General features: G+C 38.8%; 1 protein-coding gene across 6 annotated transcripts; it reads left to right on the top strand.

The window, feature by feature from the left end:
• The first annotated feature begins 391 nt into the window (after positions 1-391).
• Positions 392-11,751, top strand: scn3b (sodium channel, voltage-gated, type III, beta). Of its 6 annotated transcripts, none has more exons than XM_034701453.1 (7): positions 394-813; positions 922-1,171; positions 2,781-2,959; positions 3,067-3,295; positions 7,817-7,955; positions 8,129-8,205; positions 10,769-11,751. In XM_034701453.1, the coding sequence occupies exons 2-6, from the start codon at positions 1,117-1,119 to the stop codon at positions 8,193-8,195; spliced, it is 669 nt and encodes a 222-aa protein (XP_034557344.1). In that variant the 5' UTR covers positions 394-813; positions 922-1,116; the 3' UTR covers positions 8,196-8,205; positions 10,769-11,751. The 6 variants fall into 6 exon arrangements, with proteins under 6 accessions (XP_034557348.1, XP_034557346.1, XP_034557344.1 ...); XM_034701454.1 differs by having other exon boundaries at positions 394-842; XM_034701457.1 differs by lacking the exon at positions 922-1,171 and having other exon boundaries at positions 392-630.
• Positions 11,752-27,307: the final 15,556 nt, after the last annotated feature.

Genomic DNA, 27,307 nt, shown 5'->3' with positions numbered 1-27,307 from the left:
TCATTTTGTTAACCTTGCATATGCGTGTTCCTGCAGCTAGATTGTTTTTAATCTTTGAATTCAGTATTTTACTCCCCCAATCCCCATGGTTACTGTTGGCTTCTGTGTTCTTAGATTTTTGGGTGATGAAAAGTGCAAGATCTGATGTGGAAAAAAATGAAAATGAGTGAGCTCTGCCAGCAGCTGTCAAACAAGATTACATAACACATGACAGTTTTTTTTTTTTTTGTTAATTTTTTTCTGAAGCTTGTATATTGCTAATAAGGGTTCGCCAAATACAATGGTGAGCACTGTTTTCTTTGTTTATCTCTTGTAGTCAAAATGGCAAACAGACCTACAGTGATTAATTGATTAGGCCTTCCACAGTGACAGTAATACGGTCAAGCACATTGTAGTGTGGGAGGGAGTGTTTCACGCATGCGCATCAAAGCCTCTGCTCCTCGCCAGCGGAAACTGAGTTCTGGAAAACAAAGGCAGTGATCCACGGCTGGAATATCTCATCTTTCATCCTTAATGGAGGAAATAGACTTATGACAATCAATACTTCTGTGCTTTGAGAAGTGAAACAACAGGACTCTCCTCGTTGTTTATGCTGTTTGTATGTGAATGAGGCTCCACGACTCGCCGACTGTAAGTCTCCACATCTGCTTGAGAATCCACAGGTTCCTTCTCATCGCTTGATTCTTGTCCATTCTTGTTTTTTTGTCTGGATTGTTCTGGATCAAAGGACTGATGTTGTGAAGGACTGTCTTTTTTTTCTATCGAGTTGCTGTCACGGACTCGTTTGCTTTACTGACTGGAGGAAGCAATGAAGTTAGTTCTTTGTAAATCGACGATAAACTGTGAGTCATAGGGTTCCAGTTACTTCCATGCTGGTGACGATTTTATTGCCTCGTTTCTGCTACTTTTTTCTTCCTTCAGTGGTCTAAAATCCTGCCTCTGTGTGGATTTCAAGTCGTGAGGAGTTCTAAGCTGAACCTGCGCGTGCGTCTTTGGAAAAGAGGCTCTGTCCGTGGTCCTGAAGTCAAATTATTAACTTCTGCCAACTTAGAGGTTTCTCCAAACAGCAACGTTTAGAGGGACACTTGACACCAGAAGCTCCAGAAAGAGCTTAATATGGTAACTCAAACCAGAGTTAATCTGCAAACTTTGGTATTTTTGTTTTTTCTTGGTAAGTATAACTGTGCAAGATGCCCAAATATTGTGTTTGCTTGTTGACTGCATACATAGCTTTTCCATCATTTGTTTTCTGTTTTGGTCTGTTAGAGGGAGGGCTTGTTAAGTAGGGGCCTTGTTAATAGATTTTGACCCATCCAGATGGCTGGGAACCCATTGACGTCTGCACAGTGCAAAACCACAGCTCAGTGTCAGCACGAAAGCCAAATTAATCTATGCATTGAACAGATGACTCAAGAGTTAAGCCCTTTTTTCTTTCTCCCTTCCTCTAGCTACTCTCCCTCTCTTCCCCCCTTCTCATCTGCTCTATTTCCACATGTTTCCGTGTATTTGTGGGACCTAAAAAAAAAACAGGAGATGAAATAGATGTTGTCACTGTCTGCCCAGGGGGGCCTTTAGGTTACATAAGTGCACTGGACCCGGCACAGAAACAGTCACACAAAGACATCCATGTGGCAAGTTCACAGAGAGTGATGCCTCAATGCATTCCAAAGGAAATGTGTTTTCATAACCCCTCTATGTAACCAGCTGCCTCCTGTCTTCCTCTAATTATTCTACATCCTTTTTATGCATTTATTTATCAGTCGTTTCTTACTCGTTGCTGTACTCCTACAGTTTCCTCACTCCCACCCCATTTATTCCTCCGTCTGCCAGCTAATACTAATGAGCAGAGGCCATCATTAGTGCTTCCTGGCGTGGATGATCTTGGATTTGCCTTCAGTATTGTGACTCAATTCTCCCCACTGCTCACAGACCTGAATAATTGACTTGTGCCTTTTAACGCCTACTGAGTCTTACATCTGGTTCAGTGTTGGACACAATGTAAGATCAGGCGAAGAGCCGATGAAAGATGGACTGGGCCATGAGTTTAGAGTGTTAGACAAAAACTGGACCTGTCTCTGGAGTGTATGTGATTGTATTTTCACAGTTATTGAAATTAGACTGAAAATGTACCATGTTATCATGGATGATATACACTTGCAGTTATAGGGGGACTGCTCTAAAGCATCCTGTTTTGTTCAATGATAAGTATTGAAAAGCTGTGCAACTCCAATATTTTTCAGCAACAAAATAGCAAATCAAATTTGATCAATGATTGCATTTTCTTTCTTCTTTACAAGTTGATTTATCATGCTTCAGTTAATACCCATTATGTTGAAGGTTTCGAGTTCCCATGAAAAACTGTACCAGTATTAACTTCCAATGAGGAGTTCTGGAAAATGTATCTATACTTGACCTGAAAATGTGTTATTGCTGGGTTTTTTTTAAAGATATAAGAAAATGTTAATCCCTCACTTAAGAAAAAGCAGTTCTATAGTATTATAACAATGCACATTCCACTGGTCTGATAGGATAACTTTTTTATCACTTCATTTCCTATTTGGGCCTATAATATTGCCAGATGCATGCCAGTTCACAGCCATCTTCCTAAGGGGTTTGGATGCCAAATTATCACCTTGTGCGTACACATCTTCAATTTAAAGTGAGCGCAGATCAACTTTCTCAACATCGAAACTGCACCACTGTACCAAAGAAACAATGAACGAAATACTGAGTGTGGATAATCTTTAGACCTTCTTTCTTACATTTCTTTCCTCTTTTAGTCCACCCAAGCCAGCCAGTATGTGTGGATGTCCCGTCAGGCACAGAAGCAGTCCTGGGGAAGTCCATGAAGCTGAGCTGCATCGCCTGTATGAAACGAGAGGAGATCAAAGCAAAGACACGCGTGGATTGGTACTACATGCCAAACCAAGAGAACTACATGCCCTTCGAGAAAACTCATGTAATTCACTGTTATATTTTAGTAAATTATTTAACATATTGTTCCACAGAATCACAGTGTAGACTTGAATTCATGTCTGCTTGCGTTTTTATTTTTTTGTCATCTAGATATACAAGTATGAGGATGATACTCCAAAAGCACTGGATGGACCATTTAAGGGTCGCCTGTTCTGGAATGGGAGCCAGGACCTGCAAGATGTCTCCATTATGATAATCAATGTCACCTACAATGACAGCGGTGTTTATGAGTGCCATGTGTTTCGAGAGTATGAGTTTGAATCCTTCACTCCCTCTGTCTTCCTCATCAAGGACATCAAGCTAAAGGTGAAACAACAAGGTGCGGCTGAGGTTTTTTACTTTCTTACATGTTATTCTGCCAAATTTGTGCTTCCTGATATGTCAGTACAGCTCAGTATTCAGTCCAGCTGTGATTTTGTGTAAAGATAAGTCGGTTTAGCAGAGATACCCCAGAGCTGAGCATGAAGTATAAAGTATACAGAACTCAAACGTTATGTTTTCCTGTCAGGCAGTAGCATGTCTCTGTGACGCTACCAAAATAGACATCAGTCAGAGGAGATCTACAACTCAGATCTGACCCTTTGGCTGTTTGTTATCCATTCTATGAAATGTACTTCATCACACATTTGATTTATTTGAACGTTTTAAAGACTAACAAGACTGGAAATATTTTGAAACACTTTAAGTGTGTCTGAAAATATGAGCTCTCCTGAGTGTTTGAATAGTGTCTAAACAGGAGAAGATCTGATTCTAAATACATTTTAATGTCCCCCCAGTGTTAGCCTGTGATCCAAAAAAAATCCCTGAATGCTTATAGTAGCAGCAAAACTGGTGTATGTTTACAAAGATGCTCAAAATTCAGGTCAGTTTAACGAAAAGGGTTTGCTTTGCAAATCTGGAGCAGCATAACTGATCACAGCAATGCTACTTTTTTACACAGCATAGCCTGGATGTTATGCTAAATATGAGGAGCGGTGAAAAAGCTGCACATAACACATGCTGTAGAGGTTTGGCTCTCTTTTAATTCACATTCCCCCTTTGTAGAAATTCTCAACTCTGCTGTTTTGACATCTGTGTTCTAAGTGCTCTTATAGTGCCTTACATGCTCTTCCTTCATTGTTTCATAAAGTGGTTATATGAGTGCTTTAAGTGGCTTTTTAATTCTACATTTGTTTTCAACTAAGTGATGCATCAGGGGGAGGGCAGGCTGTCACTCACGACACCACTCTCCCTCTCTCGCTCCCCTCTGTTATGACTGTACTGAAGAGGAATAATTATTTTTGTTTTGTCTTCTTTATTTTTCATTGAAGCTTTCTTCTGTTGTCAGTGAAGGGGTTTATTCAGTCCAACTTCTTTTCTGTCTATTATAAGGGGTAATGTATTCTGCTTCCCGAATGCTTGGCTTGCTGAACGTGTCATTTTTCATCTAGGTTGAATATACAAAACGTATATTTGGAATAACTACTTATCCCCATTTTTCAACTTTACATGAATTTTATCTCGTATGCACGTGGTATATGGTTCACTATCAGAGGCTCATAAAGATAGGCTGTTGTTAAATGAGGGGTTTGGTTCACATCTGGTAAAAGAAGAGCGAAAACTACATTTGACTATCCTCCGAAGTGCAACTTTTCAAAATATACTACTCATTTTATATACATAAAAAAATCTCTCTAAGTTTCATGCATGTAGTATCAAATTCCAGAAAGCCATCAGTGAGTCAGAGTACTGTACATCACAGTTGAGGAATCATGTTACAGTAATGCTGTCCATAGTAGTAGCATGGATTAGTTTACCGTCAACATATCTGTGCTTTCCCATCTGAGGGATTATCTTACACTAATAGCCTCTATTTGCAGAGGCTACAGAGTCATATCAGTGAAAGCTTTCATCCATCCACTCAGCAGGCTTTCTGGAATTTGGTACATGTTCACTGTCACAGTGGTTCACAGTGGCTCATAATGATCCTGAAATCTTTGACATTAAAGGGTTGGAGGGCTGGTTAAAATTTTTAAAATCTGTCTCTTTCCCTTTTGTACATTGAAACAGTTTTGACTTGCTGTTACTAGTCTCACTATTCAAACTGCTCCCTAAAATGTGTCTCTAATGCCTATAGCTGCAAGTGATGGAGGAAATACAAAGTCCTCTTTCAACACAAAAAAATGCAATCCAGCTATGGTGACTTTAACTTGTGTGTACCTGAGTTTCTGTCCATTAACCAGTCTGAATTTAAAATCTCAGGACAGGGAAATTGATTTGCATCTGGGCAACAAGAAATGTTTACCTACATTTTAAAATTATCATATGAATAGTAAGATTCCACAATTTGGATATTACACCTGGCAATATTACCATTTTAAACTTATTATGTATTAACTCGGAGGCCCTGATTTAAGAAAGGTATATCAATCTCCAGATATTTCAATATTTGACGTTTAGATTCATACATTTTATATATATTTAAAGGTGACATATCATGCAAAATCGACTTTTTAATGGTTCTCTACCTGAAATATGTTTCCCTGGCATGTCTACAAACCCCCCGAAAATGAAAAAAATCCATTCTGCCCCTGTTCTGATTTCTCCACCTTTCTGTAAATGTGTGCTGAAACGAGCCGTTTCAGACTTCCGTGTTTTTGTTACGTAACAACAATATCCGGTCTGTCACGGAGTCAGAGCTCGGAGCTTGTTCAGCCCATAGACTGTATAAAATACAACTCAACTCCTCCTCCGTTTTTCATTCCCTGCACACATGTGTGCTAACAAGGGGCTTAGGAGGGAGGCATGCTAGTTGTAGGCTGTCTTAATAAACACAAAGGTCGGTTTTACTCCCTGCGTCTGCAGATTTGAAGATATAGTGGATGAGTTTTATTTTTCAAAAGTGCTAGCGCTAGTTAGCATAGCCACATAGCTACATGTTTGTAGCTGTAGCTGTAGCTGTGTACCAAGACACACGTCGACATACTGACAAATAGAACAACAAGAAAGGTCCTGCTACAGGCGCCTCTCCGTCAGGATCAGATTCTGGATCAAATTCGGAGGGTTGAAGTAACGGGGGTCTGTGAGCAGCCGTGTATATTCAGCCAACATGTAAACATTAGATCAACGTGCTGGAGAGCTGAGGCCACATCCACTTCCTGAGGGGGCGTGGTCAGAGAGAAAACCGACTGTTCTGAGCAGGGCTGAAGAAGAGGATTTTTCAGGCATGCCAAAATCTGATTTCAAAGTGTTTTTTTGAGCATAGACTTTAAAGACATGTTTTGGGGACCTCTTAGACCAATATATTTTATGAAAAAAGCGTTATATGTCACCTTTAATAATTCATTTAAAATATTAAATTAAAATGTTTTAAATAAAAAAACGTACAAAAAAAAATACAATACAAACAATTTTAAATTATATATATGCTGCTCATGTGACTGTCTCTCTCAATCTGACTGAGAACTTGTGGTCAATAATAAAGACGATAATTTACAGTAATGACAAGAAATACAGCTCACAGTGTCAGCAGAGAAGTCATCAGAAACCTCACTAAATCTGTTTATCAGTGACCTCTGACCCTCACTGAAAGAAAAGGAGGTTATATTGGACATTTGAGAAACACTTTTTCAAAGGCATTAACAGTTTTATTTTGTATACAAATCTAAAGAAAACTGTTGTTTTTGTTGAAGTTTGAATACAGTAGTAGTAAATATTATTATTTTCAATCAATAGAACATTTAAAATGGTGCCTAGTTTTTAATTTTCACAAGTTATATGCTCTTATCACCAACTTGCATAATAATTTGGCACACTCATGTCTGCAGATTCCACATTTATTTAAAAATACAGCCGAAAATAATCATTTTAACCACACAGTTGAAGAAACATATTCACTATCGGACCTCCTAACAAATTTGAAAACGACTTTTAACCTAGTTTTTAAAATATTCACAAAATGCAACTTGCAGAATAATTTGGAACACTGTATACAAGGAGTCAAAATGTTTGCCCTTGCCACCTACACTCAACTGTTTCAATGTCCACAGGATATTTGTCTTAGGCATTGGTACACTCAAAATTCCAATATGACCTAAAATACCAGGCTAAAATGCAGTTTAAACAGAAATGTGTCATGCACTGGGAACCATTGTAACTTTACATATCTGTCATATTTAATATTTAAATGTGTTCTGTGGAGATTTTGACCACTAGTTGAACAAGTTCCCATTATTTGTAACTTGATATCACATGAATGAACTCAGTTGTACCTGCACCATCATGTGTTGCTATGCAGCTACAGCAGTAAAGACGACTATTTCTTATTAGTTAAGGATGTCAACACTGCAACATATAATACACTGGAAAAATGTTATGGGGCAAGAAGTCAATTCAACATGTAATTTTTTACCTTGAAGATACATACAGGGCATTCTGTTTAAAAAACACTTAAAGTAAACTCCACAGGGCACCTTTAACTCTCAGGGCTCTATTATCATTGTATTAAAGTTAAGGTCATAATTTTCAGTATTCTCTGTAGTTTGTGCATGATTTTAAAGTTAGTGTTCCAACTGGAATTACACCAGAAAACAAGACTATGTTTGCATAAAGTTCAGCTTCATAGTACCACATTAACCATTAGAACTATGTTAGTATACCATACAAATACGGGTCTTTCTTTTATGTCTGATGGTTGATTGCAGGTCATCAGTGTTGCTCATGAACCAAGCTAAGCATACTTTTTTTCAATCTGTGAATTTATAAATCCCCCCTGCTTTTTTCAACACACAAGAAAAAAACATCCAGAGGAAGGACACATATTGAATAATACATGTTCCTTCCTGTTGTTTTTGCTCCACAGCAAGTCGAGACACCACAGCGCTCTACTCTGAGATCATGATGTATGTGCTGCTGGTGTTCTTGACCTTATGGCTGGTGGTGGAAATGGTCTACTGCTACCGGAAGATCTCCAAGTCTGATGAGCAGGTGCAAGACACAGCGTGAGTCTCATACAAACAAACTTACAGATGCACAACACAGATAAGTGTGAATAAGGGTACAAATGAAAAAAACATGCACACTGGATTCAACAGTGTGTGCGTCAAAAAAGTTACACTTTTACTTGTGTGTACTTGAGTTTCTGACCGTTTAATGGTCTCAATTTGAAACCTAGGAAACATCAGACAGGGCAATTTAGGAGGAATCAAGAGGCAGAGAGAGCAGCACAGAAGCAGGGATAGAGTTGGACAGGTAAACAAAGAGAGATGGACAGAGGGGTAATTGAGTCTAAGCTGCATCAAACTGTAACACTCTTGCAACAGATCTGTCTTTTCACTTAAACTGCCTGACAGCTCTGAATAATTGCCAGTTCTGCTGACCACTCTTTTTTCCCCTTGACAACCTTTTTACATCCCGGCTGGATCTGCAACTCCATCAGAAACCACCTTTTTTTCTTCACATGGTCACTACTGACAAAGCCCTGAATGCCCTGTGCAGTCAGCTCCCTCAGGATTGTGGTCGTGGTGTTGATGGGGGCAGTCGATCCAGGTTGACAACTTTTGAGCAGGCAATTTATGTTCCAGACAATCACATACTCAGAGCTCATGGGCTATAGCAGTTATTATGGTGCTGAAGAAGATTCATCCTGATTCTTAATTTGATTCCTGCAGTGATGTAAAAACATCAAGTACTGCACAATGTTTTCAAAATATATTGGCAATGGATTGCAATAAAAGACCTACTAATACCTCTGGTAATACTGCAACACAACATACAACAGGACTTGAAAGTGAAGATAATAAAACAGGAGAAGTAACTACACAATACAAGATAAGCCCAAACTCTTATAAAGATAAGTGAATAAATAGAAAATAAAGGGTAAACCATTTTATGGTAAGCTACTCACTTTGCTAGTTTTAAAAATGTTTAAAATATGCCAGGCCCATCTGTTATATTTGTTTAAGTCAAATCTGACTGAGCATTTACAAGTAACTGATTGTTGTTCAGCCAGAAATAATCAACATCCTTTAAGTTTGAGATAAACATTCTGTTAGTTTTCACTTTATTTTGCCTTTTTATCTGCATAATGTTTAAATAAAATAACAGAAAAATCTGTTGGGTTAATATTTCTGTTGGGTTTAGCCCCTATGAGCCACAGTATGTTTCATGGATTATGCTGTTTGCATATTCCCAATTATGTATAACTACAGTTTTGTGAGCAAACATTTGAATACAAAGTGCAACATAGGATCCATGTACAGTATATGAATTTAGTTTCATTTGGACCATCATTCAATAATGATCATGGCAACTAGGACTGTTTAATTCAACATTAAGTGGTACATTAAGGGGTGAAGGAAGCAGCTGACTGATTTTTAATAAGAAATTATAACCCACTTTGCCCTTGGCATTAAGGTAAAGTTCAATGATCCATGCTCGGATCAGGACTGCAAGTTAAGCCACAAGTAATCAAATGTGCATAACTCTGTAAACATCATTGCTCTCTGTTGTTGAGAGAGTTAATGGGTTATGGCCACAGGCATTACTGACCTGTATGGAAACACATCAGTGCACACATTAAGAGATTCGGTTTTGTGGCTGCCTTTTTAACGTCCCAGACTTGATGCAAATGTACCACTTCTACATCATGTTGAGGTCGTATTTGATGCATTAGAGGCTCTAATCCTATAAGTCATTTTACTGAGGGAAAAGATAAAGTGCAGCATCCGATATGATAATGTCAAGGATACAAGATGAGGCTTTGTTTTAAATGTGCTGACAGTCATAGAAATCTTCTCCCTCTAATGAGTTTGGAAGTGTTTACAAAGTGTTTCTGCAGCTCTTTAAAACATTTGATGTATATTTAATGAGGGTTTTGTTGTTTTTAACAACTGACGTGAGAGTGATATCAGCTAATGTCTTCCTGTTGTGCAGCTTGTATAGTATATGCAACTATAATAATGGTGTTTTTTATATTTGAAAAAACATTCCTTCTAATAGTGGCATCATAAATTAGGAGCAGATATTAATGCAAAAAGTCTACCAGTCCCAAAATGAAGAAGATGAATTCACTGCAGGGAGTGCTGTTCTAGCTTTAACCAGCAGTGTTATGGTGTTATATGGTTCGGGATAAAGCTCTTAGACACTCCTCTGCTTTTTACCAATCTGCAGGACAAACTACCTAGCCATTCCCTCTGAGCAGAAAGCACATCAAATCGCTCCTGTTACCAAATGAAAGTGGTTGTCAGACACGGTATTTTACATGTAACTCATCCGACACAGATCATTGACAAATCATCCCACTTGTTTGTACATTCATGTCATGTCTGTAGCAGAGTTCTGATGCTTGATTTTCATTCCCATTAAGAGAGACTTTCATTCCGGTCATTTCCAAGGATACTCATCTAATGCAATAATCATTCTTTATTTAGTTTACAACGACTATCAAATATGATACATGAAGACTGTTGAGATAGTTTTGATGTGTGTAAAGGGTTACATTCAGTTGTGTTGATGTTGGCTTTATATTTACCATATGTGACTACAGTTTAAAGTTGTGAAGTGTGACATTTCAGCTGTTCAATACCAGCATTAAAGATTCAGTTCCATGCAGTTCAACAGCTGTGAAAGTAGATCATAACAAATTAAAATGTATGGCATTTGCATGTATATGAAGGTGTCCTCGGATCTAATAATCCAGAAGGACACACTTGTTTATTTAATCATGATGAATGTTCATTGTTTAATATTGTACTCATAATCCTTAGCATATAAATCATTCAATGTTGATGAGAATGATCTCTGCTCTTCTCAGGTATTAATCAATCAAGTTGGATCTTCTCTTGCCTCACTGAAGGAATCATTTCTCCTAGTCTGACATGGGAATCCTGCCGACCAACCTCCCCTGTGTATCGACCGAGTCTTGTGAAGAGCCAGTCAAAAGTGTCAAAGCGCTCAATTTTTTCTCCTTCTTTTCCTCTCATTATTTTTGTTCTACCTTTGTGCCAGGCATCCGCAATCAAGTGCTTTCACAACTACAGCAGGTTAATTGACAAAATGTCACTGTTTGCACTTATTATCAGATAAATACCAGCTTTGCTTCATATGGACCTGCCAGTGTTTAGAATTGCTGAAAAAAAAGTAGTTATTGGTGCCTCTGTGATTATTTTTTTTTTTACATATAAACAAACAAAATTTTAGAAAGACACTATCCTACTGCTGTTACATACAGCTTCTATACTGACTCTGTAGTATTGCTTAGTTTATTTTGTTGAATTAAAATTTTATAGGCCACGCTGACAATTTGTGTCACAATTTTATTTGTATCTGGCAATATCTTTTTGATGCATTTTTATGGAAGACAATTTTAGAGCTTTTATACCTTGTGCAGTTCTCTGTTTTTCTGTGTGCAGCACGTGAACCACTATGTAAATGAAAAATTAGATGGAACTCTACCAAGTCATTTCACTCCAGTTGCTGTTGACTCTGCTTGAGATCGTTCCTATAATCTCCTACTTCTTTAAGTGTTCAATCTGTGTTCAGCTCTGTCAACAGAGTACTGGTCAAGTCTCTCAATTCATATTGTTACTCTCAATTTTATTCCCAAGTTGTGACTGTTGCTGGTGTTTTACAGTAGCATTGCTATTAAAACTAAATGTGTGCCTAACTCTACAATACACTACTGTAGAAATGTTTATATTTAGTGATTCAATCATACCATGCTGTTCTTTGCCCCTTTAGATATTGCTCCTGTGTGAGTGTGCTGCTTTTGAACTATTAAACACAATGCATTTCACAGCTCGAGTTGGTGCTCCTTTGTTTGCTGGACAGTTTGTACTTTGGAGATTAAATTGCACAAGGGAGGAGTCCACTTTTGACTCTTTGTAGGATGCTGAGAGGAAAACGCTATACCGACTCTCTGCAGCTTTTTATCTATGACTGTGGTGGTGTTGAAAGGAAGAAAAATGAGCATCTCAACATTTTCTACTTTTATTAACACTCCTGAAAAGAGGCTTCTGAGGAAAAAAATGTTTGTCTTTTACTACATGAAGAAAACTGTCTGTATTCAACTTATTAGTCTCACAGAGCTCTGTATATATGTGATAGAGAGAGCTTTATTCAGTGTGAGTAGAGCTGGTCCAGATAAGCAAGACCAGAGAGGTTGAGGAAGACAAAGAAAGCCAGCTAAAGGTGAAGCTACTCGAGGAGAGACAGGAAGAAAAAGACTGCCTGTAAGAACAAGACGTGATTTTCATTGCTCTTTTAGCTACCCGTGACCCACAGCAGTGACGGATATAGCAGCAGCTGTTGTTATAGCAACCAGGCCATGCCTGTAGCCAGGCTGATTGCGGGCAAAGATATTACCCTGCAAGAGTTGAGACCCATTCATTTATGCTCAATTATGGAGAAAAAACAGTGCATTTTAGAGGATGCCACAAGGCACCCAGCATGCTTTGCATCATGGACAATGTTGGGTTTTCCTGGAAAAGAAGAAATTCATCCACAAACCTATACCAAAGTGATGTATGTAGGTATACAGTGTGATTTAACAAGTGTACCCTTATCCTTCCATCAAGTTCAAATAAATTGGTTATTGATTGAGTGACACATCCCATAAACTCCCCAACAATGCAGCATTATAGCTTTGAGATCCTTTGCGAAAATGCATTTAAGTCACCCTCCCCCTTTCTCTTTCTGTCTCTTCCTCTCCTTCTTCCATCCCTATTGTTACAACATGCCTCCCTGAGGATACAACCCAGTAATATGGCCCACATTCTACAAATATATGTTTCAATTAAACCACCAGGCACCACCTGCCTCTGCGCTGCAGTGAGCATTTTAAGTCACATCACATTACATTAAGAGCAAACCATGCTGCTAAATGGGACTTAATTTTCTTTGTTTGCTAAATTAGACTTATTTTCCTTTGCTTGTAAATGGAAGCACCTAATTGCACTGAGTGTCACCAAGAAAAAGGGGGATTAAATAGATCAATATCCAACTGAAAAAGCAGACCTTAAAAAAAACATCAATATATTTATTGGCATGTAGCCATATGTCTTGTTTTTTGCCCAAGATTGACCAAGAGTTGCAGCTTTTCCCTGATTCAAGTTTATAAAAGTATGACCTTAAATCATAAGCAATGCAACCTGCATCACATAATGCTTGTCCATCTATGCAGGGTCTTTGTCTCCCCCTAGTGTAAAGCATATTCTGTCATTTGTGACATAACATCAAAGACAACTTATGAATATCAAAGTCTGTCCCTGTCTATCAGTCAAGGCCTTATTTATTTTTTCTTAACAAGGAGAGCACTTTTTATTTGCAGGTTACTGATGGTAGCAAAGCATCCAGCAAACCTTTAACTCAAATATTCATGATATTGATTTATTGATCCTACCTGTTTTTAAGACTGCATTTATGAGAAACATTTGGCTGTGGCCCAAGTGTTTTGATAATGGTGTATGATGCAAGACACTACATACGCCTGGAAACACATGTAATTGATCACTGTTGGTCAATAGTCACCTTGCTGGAGCTGAGTTCATTCGTTTGAGCATTTAAGAGTTATGATAGATGGGGACAATAAGATGAAATACAAAGTGAGTGACTATTATGCTGTCTTTTCCACTTTCTAACTTGAATAGCGTGTAACCTGTTAACAATGAAGCCTGTTTTTTTCCACAGTGACCCTCTCCTCTCCTCTCCTCTCCTCTCCTCTCCTCTCCTCTCCTCTCCTCTCCTCTCCTCTCCTCTCCTCTCCTCTCCTCTCCTCTCCTCTCCTCTCCTCTCCTCTCATCTCCTCTCCTCTCCACTCCTCTCCTCTCCTCTCCTCTCCACTCCTGCTGAGGGGTCCATCCTCTGTGTGGTAACAGTCTCTAAGGGGATTTTCAAAGCATTGTGTTTGGCCAAGCTGGAGCTAAGAGGGTGTATCCATAGTCATACTCCTGCCTTCCCATTTCCATTTTTTAAGCGGCTGAGGATGAATGAACACATTTCAAATGAAGAAATTCAGTCACTTCTTATGGGTAATTTTATGTGATATCCAGAAATTATGAGCAGCATGCTCATATATTTTTAATATATTTAATTCTACACTGACATTGACTCTGCCACACACACACACACACGCACGCACGCACTAGCACAGATACACACTAGCACAGGCACAGACACACACACACACACGCACACACAGACACACATGCACACGCACAAAGCCCTCAGCCAGTTATTTGTAATGCGCAAGTTTTCACTTTACAATGGCACGTCCAGCCGAGTTCAGACTCTCTCACGCACATCTCTATGTGTGTGGACACAAGCTGGAATTAGACCAAAGCTAGAGTTTGAACTAGACTGTTTTCTTCTCCTATGCCGGGCTGATGATCATTGAGCAACTCTGTAATTAAACTTTCATTCTTATTAACAAATTATGTAGGCTAATGGGGAAGACAATGTGGCTAATTTGAAAGCCAATTCGTCGAAATTAACAGATCATAACAAAATGTTGCCATGCTTTAAATTGGAATACATTTTTCTGAGGATATGCCACATTAAACTTCAATATCTGTAATTTATTTTCTGAACAGGACTGGGAATTTCTCATCAAATGCAATGCAATGTGCATCATGACATCTGAAGGAACAGTGTCTGTTTTGGGGAATTACATCTGCTGTTGATTAAGCTGGGGACTATGGAGAGCATTAAGGTCAGAATTCTGAAATTAAAAAAAGTATTCCAAGACAAGAAGGTTGCCTTAAAAAATCCCAGTGGTCCTTATCCTCCTCCATGGAGTAAACACTAGTTTAGGAGTCTTTCTGTTAGCTAGCATTCAGTAAGCGTGTCTTAACATTAGGACTATAAATGGAGGAATACAGCAAGCATGTCTCTTCAGAAGTAACACAAACAAGAAACAACAGTTTTAAAATGTCAACAAATACAAGTTCTGGTGACAGAATAGCTGACAGAGCCAGGCTGGCAAGCAGTTTCTCATGAGCTATGCTGACAGTAAGCTAGCTTCAGCTTTAATCCTGATTAAACAGCGTGAGATATATGTAATGTGTGTGTATGATATCTTTGTTCATGCCAAAAAAGCAAATTTGAATTGAATTGAATTGAATTGAATTGAATTGAATTGAATTGAATTGAATTGAATTGAATTGAATTGACTTTTTATTTCTAATTTAACTGTAGAAGCAAAAATTTCACATGATAATAAACATATTGACAATAAAGACTAAACATGTGACTCAGATTGTATTGCAAAAAACAAAAACAGACTGCATGGCAATGCTAGGATGAAGCTTTACTGCCTTTTTCCATGTTTTCTAGTCGATGTATCCAGTTTATTCACAAGCCAGCTCTCTACATATAAATGTAATGTGACTGCACTATTTTCTTTGAATAATAGGATGCTCTGATAGCAGATTTAGATTACATTAAAGCCTGTGTTTTATCCTTATAACTTAGATAACTACATTATAGTGTCTTGATTTATTTACCCTTGCCCTGTGATTCATACAATCTCCAAAGTCAAAGATCAGAACCTGCTGGCACAAGCACATCATGACTGTGTTCAGCATTTTTGTCACACATTAAATTGCACCTGCTTAATGCACCTCTGGAGAACCTTCCACTCAAATTTAACATAATCATACTTTAAACAATGCACACAGTCTCTGGGAATTATGCCTGTGTGTGTGTGTGTGTGTGTGTGTGTGTGTGGGTGTGTGTGTGTGTGTGTGTGTGTGTGTGTGTGTGTGCGTGTGCGTGCGTGCGTGCGTGCGTGCGTGCGTGCGTGCGTGTGTGTGTGTGTGTGTGTGTGTTTGTGTGTGTGTGTGTATAATTATATCAACCTTCCTGTTATGGAGTTGTTACTGTCCCCCTGTGGTGTCATTGGCACTAAGGACAAAGAAGAGGTGGTGGTGTTTGACAAAGAGAAAGCTGTACCTGAATACAGAATGAGGTGTTGTATCTTGTCTAGAATATTCATTGGCAGTCGTGTATTCATCAAAGTTCATTCTTAACAGAAATGGCCCGCTGGGAGTTTCATCCACTGTCACCTGTAGTAGATATTTACCAAGCATATATCTCACGTTAGTCTTCTTGTCATTCCAAGCAGATGTTTGATATTTGTGGAGCAATATTCTGAAAAATTTGCATTTTCTTATCTCCTTTTTTCCCATAGTGACAAAGCTCTTATTTGATTCTCGTCAGATGAAGCAACAGATCCAGTGAACTTGAATAGTAATATAGAATCAGTAAAAGAACCATATGTGTTTCATAAATGTATGTATCAAAAATGTGTGTCCACTGGGAAGCCCGGGACATGTTTATATTTTCAAAAGATTTAGTCCAATGTTACAGTTGATATGGGATGTTGGCTTTATGCTTTATGATGTTTTCCTGAATGAATAAACACACCAAAGCCTTTTCTCTTGTCTTTGTTGTTACTTATCGCATAATTTGGTTTGTTCAATACTGAAAAGAAAATATACTATATCCACAGGCTGTTAAAACTTCATGATCAAAACTGAATCCATGAATTAAACAGCAACTTTTCACTGTATACCTTAACCTTGCCACTCTCCCACCCATTCTTTCTATCAATCATCCCCATCCCCTATTTCATCCATCTGCATTTCAAACGAGCCATCTTTGATTAGCAAGACAAAGGATAAAGCCTTAAATAAAAAGAGCATTTACAAGTCAGACTGTGGAGCGAGGCAGTGACTGGGCCCCGCTTTGCAGTCCGTGATGAGAGGATGGAGCTGGCCTGTAGCACAATGACGTTGTAGCTCTATTGTTAGTGAAATGAACACCTGGCTGCCAGAGGAGTGCTAAATCACTGCTGTGTGTGTTTAGACACACCTGAGGCCCTCTACACTAAGTGAAACAAAGCAGAACATCATATTGCAGGCTTGGTGAACTCAGAGGTAACTGTGCCAAAGAGATGCAGGGTTTTTAGCAAATTAATCAAATAATTTGCCGCAATATTGTTTCCAGAAAGAAAAAAACTGACAAAGAGACATAACTAAACCCGATTCAAAAAGTGGAAGAAAGGGACATTTGTTAAGTGGGGGTGGGGGGGTCCGGTAGTTTTAAAACACTGTCAGACCTCTGACAAGCTTGGTGGTTTATTATTACTCTTATTTTGTGCAGTCTGCTGATATCTTTCTTGACACTTAGTTAGCAAGAGCCCCACATTGTTTGATAAATGTGAATTTATCCCCATGGTTATAAATGCACATTCACACACACACACACACACACACACACACACACACACACACACACACACACACACACACACACACACACACACACACACACACTTTCTCTCTCTTCACACAAGTATAGATGGGCTGTGAGAAATAACAGCTGCTCATCACTGCTGCACTCTCATGTGAAGTTCTCCAACCTTATTTCAAGAATAAATCTCAAGTCTGCACGCTCCAGTCAAGACTCCTTTCCACAAAATCCCCTGGGATCAATTAACTAAGGCTACACATGGACGTTTGACATTGTATTGACACTTTTAAACTCTGTAAGTGCCAGATTATTTCCTGTGTGCCTTGGCATTATTAATATAATTTACAGCTCTGCATCTGTACTTTGATTAAGCCAAGCTTAATCGTGCAGCGATGAATACAAACATGTGAGCTGGGATTTCACTTATTATTTGGAGAAGCAACCAATGAACACACATTGGTTTAATAGTAAAACCAGAGCATAACCAGTTACTGGAGTATTGCCTCCACATGGTGTCCGCTGTAGTCTACTGCTGCAGCAGTAGAAACTAACCTTGTCTGCCTCTACTCTGTGGAAGGTCCAGCAACAGGGTTGTTGAACCAACTAGTTATATGTTGAAATAATGCAAAAAATGTATATCTCTTAAGGCTGCATGGTACAGCAAAGAATATGTTGGAGTCAGAGGTCTAGGAATTGGCTAGACTACAAAACATCCATTTTACATTTTAAAATCTGGAGATAAACTTACTGGTATATAATCATGAAATAACTTTCTACTTAACTAAAAATGAACATTTTGTAAAATGTACTCGCTTCAATGCATGGATGACTACGAAAATAGGAATTTTAATTTAGTGGCATTTCCTTATATTTGTGAAATCTCTCTTTACATACCAACAGCAATAAATCAATCGCTCTGACAAAGACGAAAAGGGGCACATAACAATAGCTTCAGATTGGTTTGATTTTAGCAGCTGGAAATAGCAGGTCATCCAGGATATATGTTCTCAAGAGGATGCTTCAGTTTTCTAATACTGTTTGTTTTTTGATTTTGATGATATTGCCTATACAAAGCATACAAACTAGTACGGGTGCAACAATCCATCAGTCTGGATCAAACTATCAGTCGGTAGAACAAATCAATGCAAAGTCCAAACATTGATCTACATTGTCTTCTTGAAGGTATGCTTTTGAAAATCATAGCATCCCCCTGTTTCACAGTTACCGCACAGGTGCACCTGCAAATCATCCTAACCTTTCAAATGATGTAGACAGTAGACAATGGCAAGCAGCTGAAATAAAGAGGACAAAGAAGACACTCACTGCCCTCCTGGAAATAACTCAGTGGAAATATTTTGGATAGCAAATGTAACTTGATGTACCAATAGAAACTAACATTAACATAAGCTCTTCCAATTAGTTGTCTATAAAAATATTTTTTTGCTTGTGCAAACTTTTCTCCTTTCCTATAGAATATGTGACTATATGTTCAGGGAGTGCCTCAATGTTAATATTAGCTTTGTTTTGATGTCAGCTGATGGGCTCTCATATATGTTCTTAAACTTAAAACATGGCCTGATCTGGATTTCCAGTGTCCATTTTTCTTTCTGGCTTCTTATCAGTGGAGGAGCTATGAAATGACCACACAGTATTAATAAACACTTGCATCTATTGACACGCAATTGTCGTTTTTCACTATAACATAATGTCAAATAAATGCAAACTTGCAAGTCTCTGCACTGTTATATAATCAAGGAAAATCTGTGAGAGCCTCCAGTGAAGGAACAAAACTTCTTTGCACCTCACACCAAGGCTACTGAATATAGTTTATATAGCCTGGAGAAAAACTGGTCAGGCGCATGGTGATGCAGACACAGAAGTTATTTGTTCTTGTGACTCACTGAAGTAGTTCTTTCAATTATTGTATGTTGTGAAAATCAGCATTGTCTTCTGGTTTCCTTAATTCATTTTTTTTCCGATTGCTTAAACACGATTTTGAAAACAGGGCCCTTTTGTCAAAACACTACACACAATTCATACAACCACACACACGTAGCAGAACACCTCAGATCCTTTTGCAAAATGAAACACTCTTGTATAAACTATACACTAATTTATAAAAAACATATTTTGTTACCATATGAAACACACTTTTCATATAACTCAATTCTGTTTGAACCAGTTACACACTGCTGCTGCTAACCTAAAACACTTTCAGCAATTCTTCTTCTCAGTGATAAGAGTACTCAGCAAATATTAGACAAACATGAAATACTCTATCCAGTTGCAGGTGAACTCACCTGCTGCATTGTTATAGTGCTTAAACCTGATTGGTGTGTCTACAATTAAGCAATCATGTGTTTTGTACCTGATGGCTGTGTTTAACCAATTGGCTCATAGGTGTGGTCATTTCACAGTCAGTGCTTTGGAATTGCAAGGAAGTGACATCATGATCTACTTCTGTGTCTAATGTATACAAGTGTGTTTAGTTTTTTGCAAATCACTGTACCCCTTTTCGACCGAGCAGTTTCAGGGCCAGTTCAGAGCCGGCGCTCAATTGAGAACCAGTTTTTCGTGTTTCGACTGCGAGTGAACCAGCTCCCAGCCGGGAAAACCGGTTCCAGAGCGGCTCCAACTCTTTGCTGGTCTAGAACCGCGCGAACCCCGCGAACATCAGGGACAAGGGGCGGGGCACGGAGTTGCCGTGATCAAAAACACAAACCAAACGCGTTTCCGCCATTGTCCTGCAGCGAAAAAATAAAAGAGACTAATGAATTCCAAGGCAAAGCAGTGGTGGGCCGAGGAGACAAGCTGCCGTTGTTCGCCATCGTTGTTGTTGTGAGTGAAAGTTCGCACTAGTGCTGCTGGGAAAAGCGGTCACGTAAATCTGACGTCATGACGTGCCTCTTCCATGGGCTCGAGCGGGTGCAAAAACAAACGGGTGCTGTGTTGGTCCTCGAGTTCAACCAGCTCTGAACCAGCGCGAACACCAGCCTGGAAATACAACCCGGTTCGTGTTAGTCGAAAAGGGATATGTGTGTAATGTTTTGCCAAAAGTGTGAGGCTGACATGTTCTTATAGTACTGCAGATCTGGGCCGATTTTTTGCTCCTTGAGTGTAAGGTTTGGATAATTGTGTAACACTTTTGATTTTAGTGTTTATTCAGTAGTAAAAAACTGTAAAACTGATAGGTGTGGTACAATAAAGCAATCATGTGTTTGCACACCTGATGGCTGTGTTCAACCAATTGGCTCATAAGTGTGGTAATTTGACAGTCAGTGCTTTAGTGTTTAGTATTTTGCAAATCACTGTGTGTATTGTTTAGCAAAAAGTGTGAGGCTGACATTGTGCTTATCTGGTGCAAATCTGGGCCCATGTTTTGCTCCTTGAGTGTAAGGTTTTGATCATTTTGTAATACTTTTGATTTTTGTGTTTATACAGTCAAAAAAAACTATAATTAGAGAACAAAATACCAATGATTTACTGACAATAGCTGCACGATACAAACAACAAGTGAATAAGGGGGGTGCCGCAATATATTTTTAACACTTATAGCATTGACTAATTCTAATACTAATGCTGTCACTGGTACCAATATTAAAATAAATCCTAATACCAATGCTAATGCTAATGCTAATGCTGAAACTAACACTAAAACCAATACTCACCTAGAGGCTGAAAATAAAAAAAAGCTGTGCTGTCACCCATACCAATATTAATATAAATCCTAATACCAATGCCAATGCTAATGCTAATGTTGATACTAACACTAAAACCAATACTCACCTAGAGGCTGAAAAGAAAAACAAGCCAGATTCAATATAAAAGAGTGATAGGAAAAAACAGACAGCATCATTACCAGGAGTCTCCAGACAAAACACATTTCCCCTAGCAGCACCTTTCTCTTGCACCTCTCAGCAGCGTAGATCAAATTTGCTCCCCCTGGTGAATTTGACCTACACTGCACCATAAAAAAATCACTTAGCCTGGTGAATGTGATCCAGGTTGAATTGGATCTGGTTACACGTTGTGCAACTGAAACCACCAAAGAAAAAGGTTTAATTGAATACTGGGGGGACCTTGACTGAAGCGCGTTTCTTCCAACAGTTGAACACAAATTGCTTCTCAGCAGATGTCCACAACCAATTAACCTGCAGACACTTGCAAATCTGAATTTTGCACTTTTACAGGAAGCTGAGGATAACTTCAGCATATATTCATATAGGTTAATGAACCAAAAACAATTAAATTATTTGAGAGGTGTAAATAAAAAGCACATTTTCTAATTAAATAAGAACTGATGAGACATTTCCACGTCCCCTGTGCTTCTCAGAAGTTTTGGGGCTATTTTGATAATAAAAAAAACCCAAAGATTATAGCACATATTATCAGTTATTTTTTGCAGTTGGTGATGAATATGGATGGAATTAAGCTAGTTATCCTTTTAACCTTGACTCAATGGTAAAATCACGACAAAGAGAGCACGTATCTTGGGTTGATTTATTTCAATTCATACCCTTGGGGTGTTCTAATGGGGCAGTGTCTGTCTCTGCTCATTGACTGTGATTGATCTATACAGCAAGTGAGAAAAAGAGAACATAATAAAAAACAAAGGATTTAAGACATCTGAGTTGCCCAGGTACCTAACGTATTCCTGCTCTCTGGTTAATTTTTTCTTCAAACCCAATGCTTTTCTTGTGATTGAGGGAGATTGAAACATGCACACAGACACCTACAGACACACACGCACGCACGCACGCACACGCACACACACACACACACACACACACACACACACACACATACACACACACATAACCACTGCATGATGCATACTAGCCCTGAAGAAAATTAATTTCCTTGGGAAAAAAACAAGTGTTCTGGAGCTTCAATCTTATAATAACAAGCAGAATTAATAAATTAGCTCCCAAGTACCATAATGAATTATGCCGTGTACTTTTCTCTCTCTATTTAAAAAGCTATAGTCTCAACATATAAAGCTAGAAACAAATATGCGTGCCGATGAACTAAATACCTCTTAGAAAGCCAACTCTTTGGCAGTGTTGCCAGAGTTGTTTAACTCATTAGGGAAAATGTAATTAAAGAAATACACTGATATTGCGACACAGTGTGTGCTCATTTATTACATTCCCATGTTTCAGTGTAAATTATGAATGGTATATTTTCATTTCACTACTCTTTTAATTCATACAATAAAAAAAAACTCTGAGAATTTTGGTGGCAGCTCTGAAAAAAATCAAACACAAAGCTGTCTGAACTACTTGCTGTGACTGTTAGCCTCTATTTTTCAATGACGCTATTGAACATCCCTTAAGTATGATGTTGACAGATCATCAGCATAGAAAATTAACTGCTTCCAGGGATATTTATTTTAGTGGTTTGTGCAAATACATACTAATGCTTAATTGAAAAATGAGGACTTTACATGAACTGAATTTAGATCTAAGTAATACATTTGTTTGGAATGTAAAGTGTGTTATAAATAAATGTATTAAGCACCTGAGGTTTTAATTATGCAGAAGGTAATGGCTGGAAATAATGCAAGCAAAGCTTGGTAAGAATGCACAAAGCTGGACATGCCCTTAACCCGTCTGAACAGCTCTGTTGATTTAACAGTGGGGGTTGGTGGAATTCTTAATGTTGGAAACACGAGTGAGCATCAGAGGAGCTGTGGACAGGTTCAAAATCACTGATGCTCAACAGGAGTAATTGGAGGGAGGTTAGGTGATTTTTGTGTCACTCTGCGGTTGCCAAGCAACCGATATCAAGGTAGCCATGAACAAAGCGTCTACTCTTTAACAACAGCTACATAAGTGAAGCCACTAAAAAGCCTGCACAACAGGACTGCAATTGTGCTAATATCAGCAGCAACTTATCTCTAACTGCATGTGATACTAGGTGCTATTTATCAAGTTGTGTTAGCTTAATTCTTATTCATGCTCTCCCAGATAGAATTCCATCCACTTTATGAGAGAAAGACTCAGGGTAGGAACCACTGGTTAACCATTTAGCTTGCCATTGAATTTGTGTGACTGGTTGACATGGGATTTTGCGGCATTCAAATTGTGGAAAATGCTTGAAACCCCTGATGACTTTAAAATGTGGTCACAGCCATCCTGACTTTGCTATTGAGGTAAGGCAAGGCAAGGCAGCTTTATTTGTATAGCACATTTCATACATGAGGGCAACTCAATGTGCTTTACATTAAAACATTAAAAGCATTGGATACATTCAGATGGGCATAAAAGAACACAATTAAAATGACAAATATGATAAAACAGAAAAGAAAAGGAAAATTAGAAATATATTAAAAATTACATTACATTTTTAATTTAAAGTGGGTTAAAATGAGCTAAGATAGGAAGGCAGTGGTAAATAAAAAAGTCTTAGTCTTTGATTTAAAAGAGTGGAGAGTTGGAGCAGACCTACATCTTTCAGGGAGTGTGTTCCAGATATGTGGTGCATAATGGCTAAACGCTGCTTCTCCATGTTTCGTTCTGACTCTAGGGACTGAAAGCAGACCAGTACCTGATGACCTCAGAGGTCGAGGTGTTTCATAAAGTAGTAGCAGATCAGCAATGTATTTTGGGCCTAAACCATTCAGTGCTTTATAAACCATCAGCAGGATTTTAAAGTCTATTCTCAGACAGGAAGCCAGTGTAGGGATCTAAGAACTGGAGTGATGTGGTCTACTTTTTTGGTCCTTGTTAGGACTCGAGCAGCAGCATTCTGTATGAGCTGCAGCCGTCTGATGGACTTTTTAGGGAGTCCTGTAAAGACCCCGTTACAGTAGTCTAGTCTGCTAAAGATAAATGCATGGACGAGTTTTTCTGCATCCTGCTGAGACATAAGTCCTTTAATCCTTGATATATTCTTGAGGTGATAATAGGCTGACTTTGTAATTGTCTTAATGTGGCTGCTGAAATTAAGGTCTGAGTCTATGATTACACCAAGGACTTGAGGGACTTGTCTCACAGCACAATATGAGAACATCATTTTTAATCCCAAAGTATTTGTTATGTCTGTCTTAGTATGATAACTTTTTGGTCCTGTCTATGCTGTGCTGTCTTTACAGATTTTGCAACTGAGATTTTGTTTCTTATGCCCAATAAGTTGCCAAGTCTGAAACCAAATGAAACTGTAACTGAAACTAAACTGTTATTTTTCTTATTTTATATAGTTATGACCTTACCCAACAAAAATATACTTTATATATTATACTCATTAACACAAGACTGCTTAGCCCGTTAAGGGTCATGGGGGGCTGGAGCCTATCCCAGCTGGCTTCGGGCGGAAGGCAGGGTACACCCTGGACAGGTCGCCAACCTATCACAGGGCTAACACAGAGAGACAGACAATAATACACACACACACACACACACACACACACACACACACACACACACATACACACCAGGAACCTTCTAGCTGTGAGGCAACAGCGCTACCCACTGCACCACCGTGCAGCCAACACAAGACCCATGTTAAAGAGACTAAACGGAATAAGTAACTTCACACTTAAAATGTATTTGCTAATCCAGCCACTATCTAGTCTCCTTCTCAGAAAAATGACATTCAAACATTCCCTCCAGTGTAGGCCTTTCGAGAAATTACATCAAAGTCTGATATTATAATTCCAACTCACACCAACTTTTAAAATAGTTTTGCATATAGAGAGAGTAATCATTAACATGAATATTTCAGTCAATTTGAATGTAACTTTGAACTTGGACAGTTTCTTCACAACATTTGAACTCATTAGTTGGCAAAGTCACAGAATGCTGTATTTGGCGGTTAACTTGAGGAGAGAGGAGAGGAGGATACAGTGCTAATGAGCAATGAGTATGAGAGGTAGAAACCTAACACTTCGCTGCTGATTAAATATCCCCAAAAATAATCGCCTTGCCTCTGCATGTAAAATAGGTATTTCCTAGTTTTTCTACAAGTCAGTTCTTACTCAAAACAGGGGTGTTTTGCGTGAAACGCGTATTTCCAAACTGTTTATTTCTGCTTTGAAGGTTTGGCTTTTGCCTAACTGATCGTACAGCAGTTGCATTTATCCTTGCTTGACCTAGACTTTATTTAATTTCTTTATTCTCATGATCACTTGCCATATTAAACACTGTGAGTGAATAACGACACATCCCAATCTCTGTTGCCCTTGAATTCAACCGACACAGAGAAACATTAATTGATTTTGATAGTTGTGGAGGTCCCGCTGAGTGACAGTCAATAACACATTATGTAGTAGGGACTTCTGTCACCAGTCATAACAGCAGATGCTGACCAGCATTTGCACACTCACACACAGACAACTACACACACAAACACACAAACCCACACACACGTACACGCACACACGCGCACTCGACCACACACACACACACACACACACACACACACACACACATGGACAGAAAGAGAGCAGGCAGTGCTACAAAGTTCCATTGTGCCCTGCAGCCTTGCAAGGCCACGCTGCTCTCTACTGTACCTATCCTTTAGATGTCCATACATTAAACTTGCTACATTAGCAAGAAATATAAAGTTTCTTGCATATATAGCTGACTGTTTTCAAAGAAGCATACTTATGCCATGAAAACCCAGTGGCGCATCATGGTGCTTGATTACAGCTGAGAGCATGCCTGAATAAAACTGCATTTTTAAATCCTATGCATTTTTTTAGTGTGTTCCCTGCAGGTCTGAGACAGCGGGATACTTCAGATCTTCTCTTTGTGCTGTCATTTCACATTATTCATGGCCTCCCTACAGCCTCCATATGTGCCTCTTTTTCATTCCTCCCTTGGCCTTCGTACATATAGTCACATCTTCTTATCACGTTCTTTCTCTTCTCTTCTTATCTCTGTGTATCCATTCTCAGAATCCTTCTTCCCATTCTGTCTCGCCTCCGGCAATTGTATGGCAGCATCAGAGTTTATGATGTTTATGTTTATGGCAGTGGAGAAGGACACTCAAGATTCATTAACAAATAAGCTGCACAAACAGGTTCAGATGGAAAAGGAATTTTCTGACCCAAGCAAATGACTAGTACAACAACTCTAAATGGGCTCTTGCCTGAGTTCTCTCAATAGATGGGCTGACTTTGGAGCATGTTAAACTTTGCCCAAAAATTGCTGACTTTAGAATTCATCATACAACAAATACAGAAATAATGTGTGGTTGGATGAATCAATTAATGGAGGAACAGAAGAGACTTCCTTGTTGATGATGACAGCAGCTGAGCAGGTACAGTACTACATGATGCAAAGAGGGGGTAGAAAGACAGATCAAAAGAAGGAGAAGAATAGGACAGAGAGCAAGAAAGAGAAGCACAGCATGACACTTTTGAAGTTGACAGTCTCCATGGACAAAAAGGAGTACATCGGTTGCCTGCGGATGATTGTCAGGACTTGGAGGAGACAGTGCTCGGAAACACCCACACACTCTGGGCAAGGAGACCTCTCGTCTGGTCCAGCCACCTTATGTAAACAAAGAACACATCTTTTTAGTAGTTTTTAGAGGATAAACAATTCTAAAAACATGGGTAAGGAGAGTATTTTTCATAGTCCTGCTGTAAAACAAATAACTGCAGTCATATCCTGGATATGAAAGGCATCAGGCCAAGTCAAAGTAATGTTGCAATGTAAGCAAGTAAGTCTAAACCAGCGTGCACAGCCATTACATTGTCATGAAAATCAATGTGTGGCCTTTGACTTGGACTGTGCATGCTTCAGTTACACTCCCTACAATGGAGGTACAACATGCTGTTTAACTGTCTATGAGGCACAATGATTAAGACATGGTTCATTTCTTCATCTGTCATGCGTTTCTTGTTGGCTGACAAATTTGCAGAGGTCTGTGCTCCCAAGCCTTTACCTTGATTTATCCTTCCTTAAGAAATGCCAAATAAGACCTGTTTTGGTCACACTGCCTGGTTTTGATAATTGCAGATGTTAATTAAACATTTTCTCAAATAACAACCCATGCGTAGCTCCACTGTGACCTTCACTGCCAAATAAAATATTAAGCTGGCACGGTGGATCCATCTTTAACTAATTAAAGAAGGGCACTGTGGTCAGGTGGA

Source organism: Notolabrus celidotus, chromosome 14 (genome assembly GCF_009762535.1).
Source record: "Notolabrus celidotus isolate fNotCel1 chromosome 14, fNotCel1.pri, whole genome shotgun sequence".
In the NCBI taxonomy this organism is placed as follows: Eukaryota; Metazoa; Chordata; class Actinopteri; order Labriformes; family Labridae; genus Notolabrus; species Notolabrus celidotus.
This window is presented reverse-complemented; position numbering and strand designations above follow the sequence as displayed.

What these genes read in the sequence shown, in the direction of transcription:
- scn3b (XM_034701453.1), top strand. Translation starts at nt 1,117, where the DNA reads ATGGTAACTCAAACCAGAGTTAATCTGCAAACTTTGGTATTTTTGTTT. An exon ending in TGCCCTTCGAGAAAACTCAT is followed by an intron (nt 2,960 to 3,066) that starts GTAATTCACTGT and finishes TTTGTCATCTAG; the next exon opens with ATATACAAGTATGAGGATGA. An exon ending in GAGCAGGTGCAAGACACAGC is followed by an intron (nt 7,956 to 8,128) that starts GTGAGTCTCATA and finishes TTTGAAACCTAG; the next exon opens with GAAACATCAGACAGGGCAAT.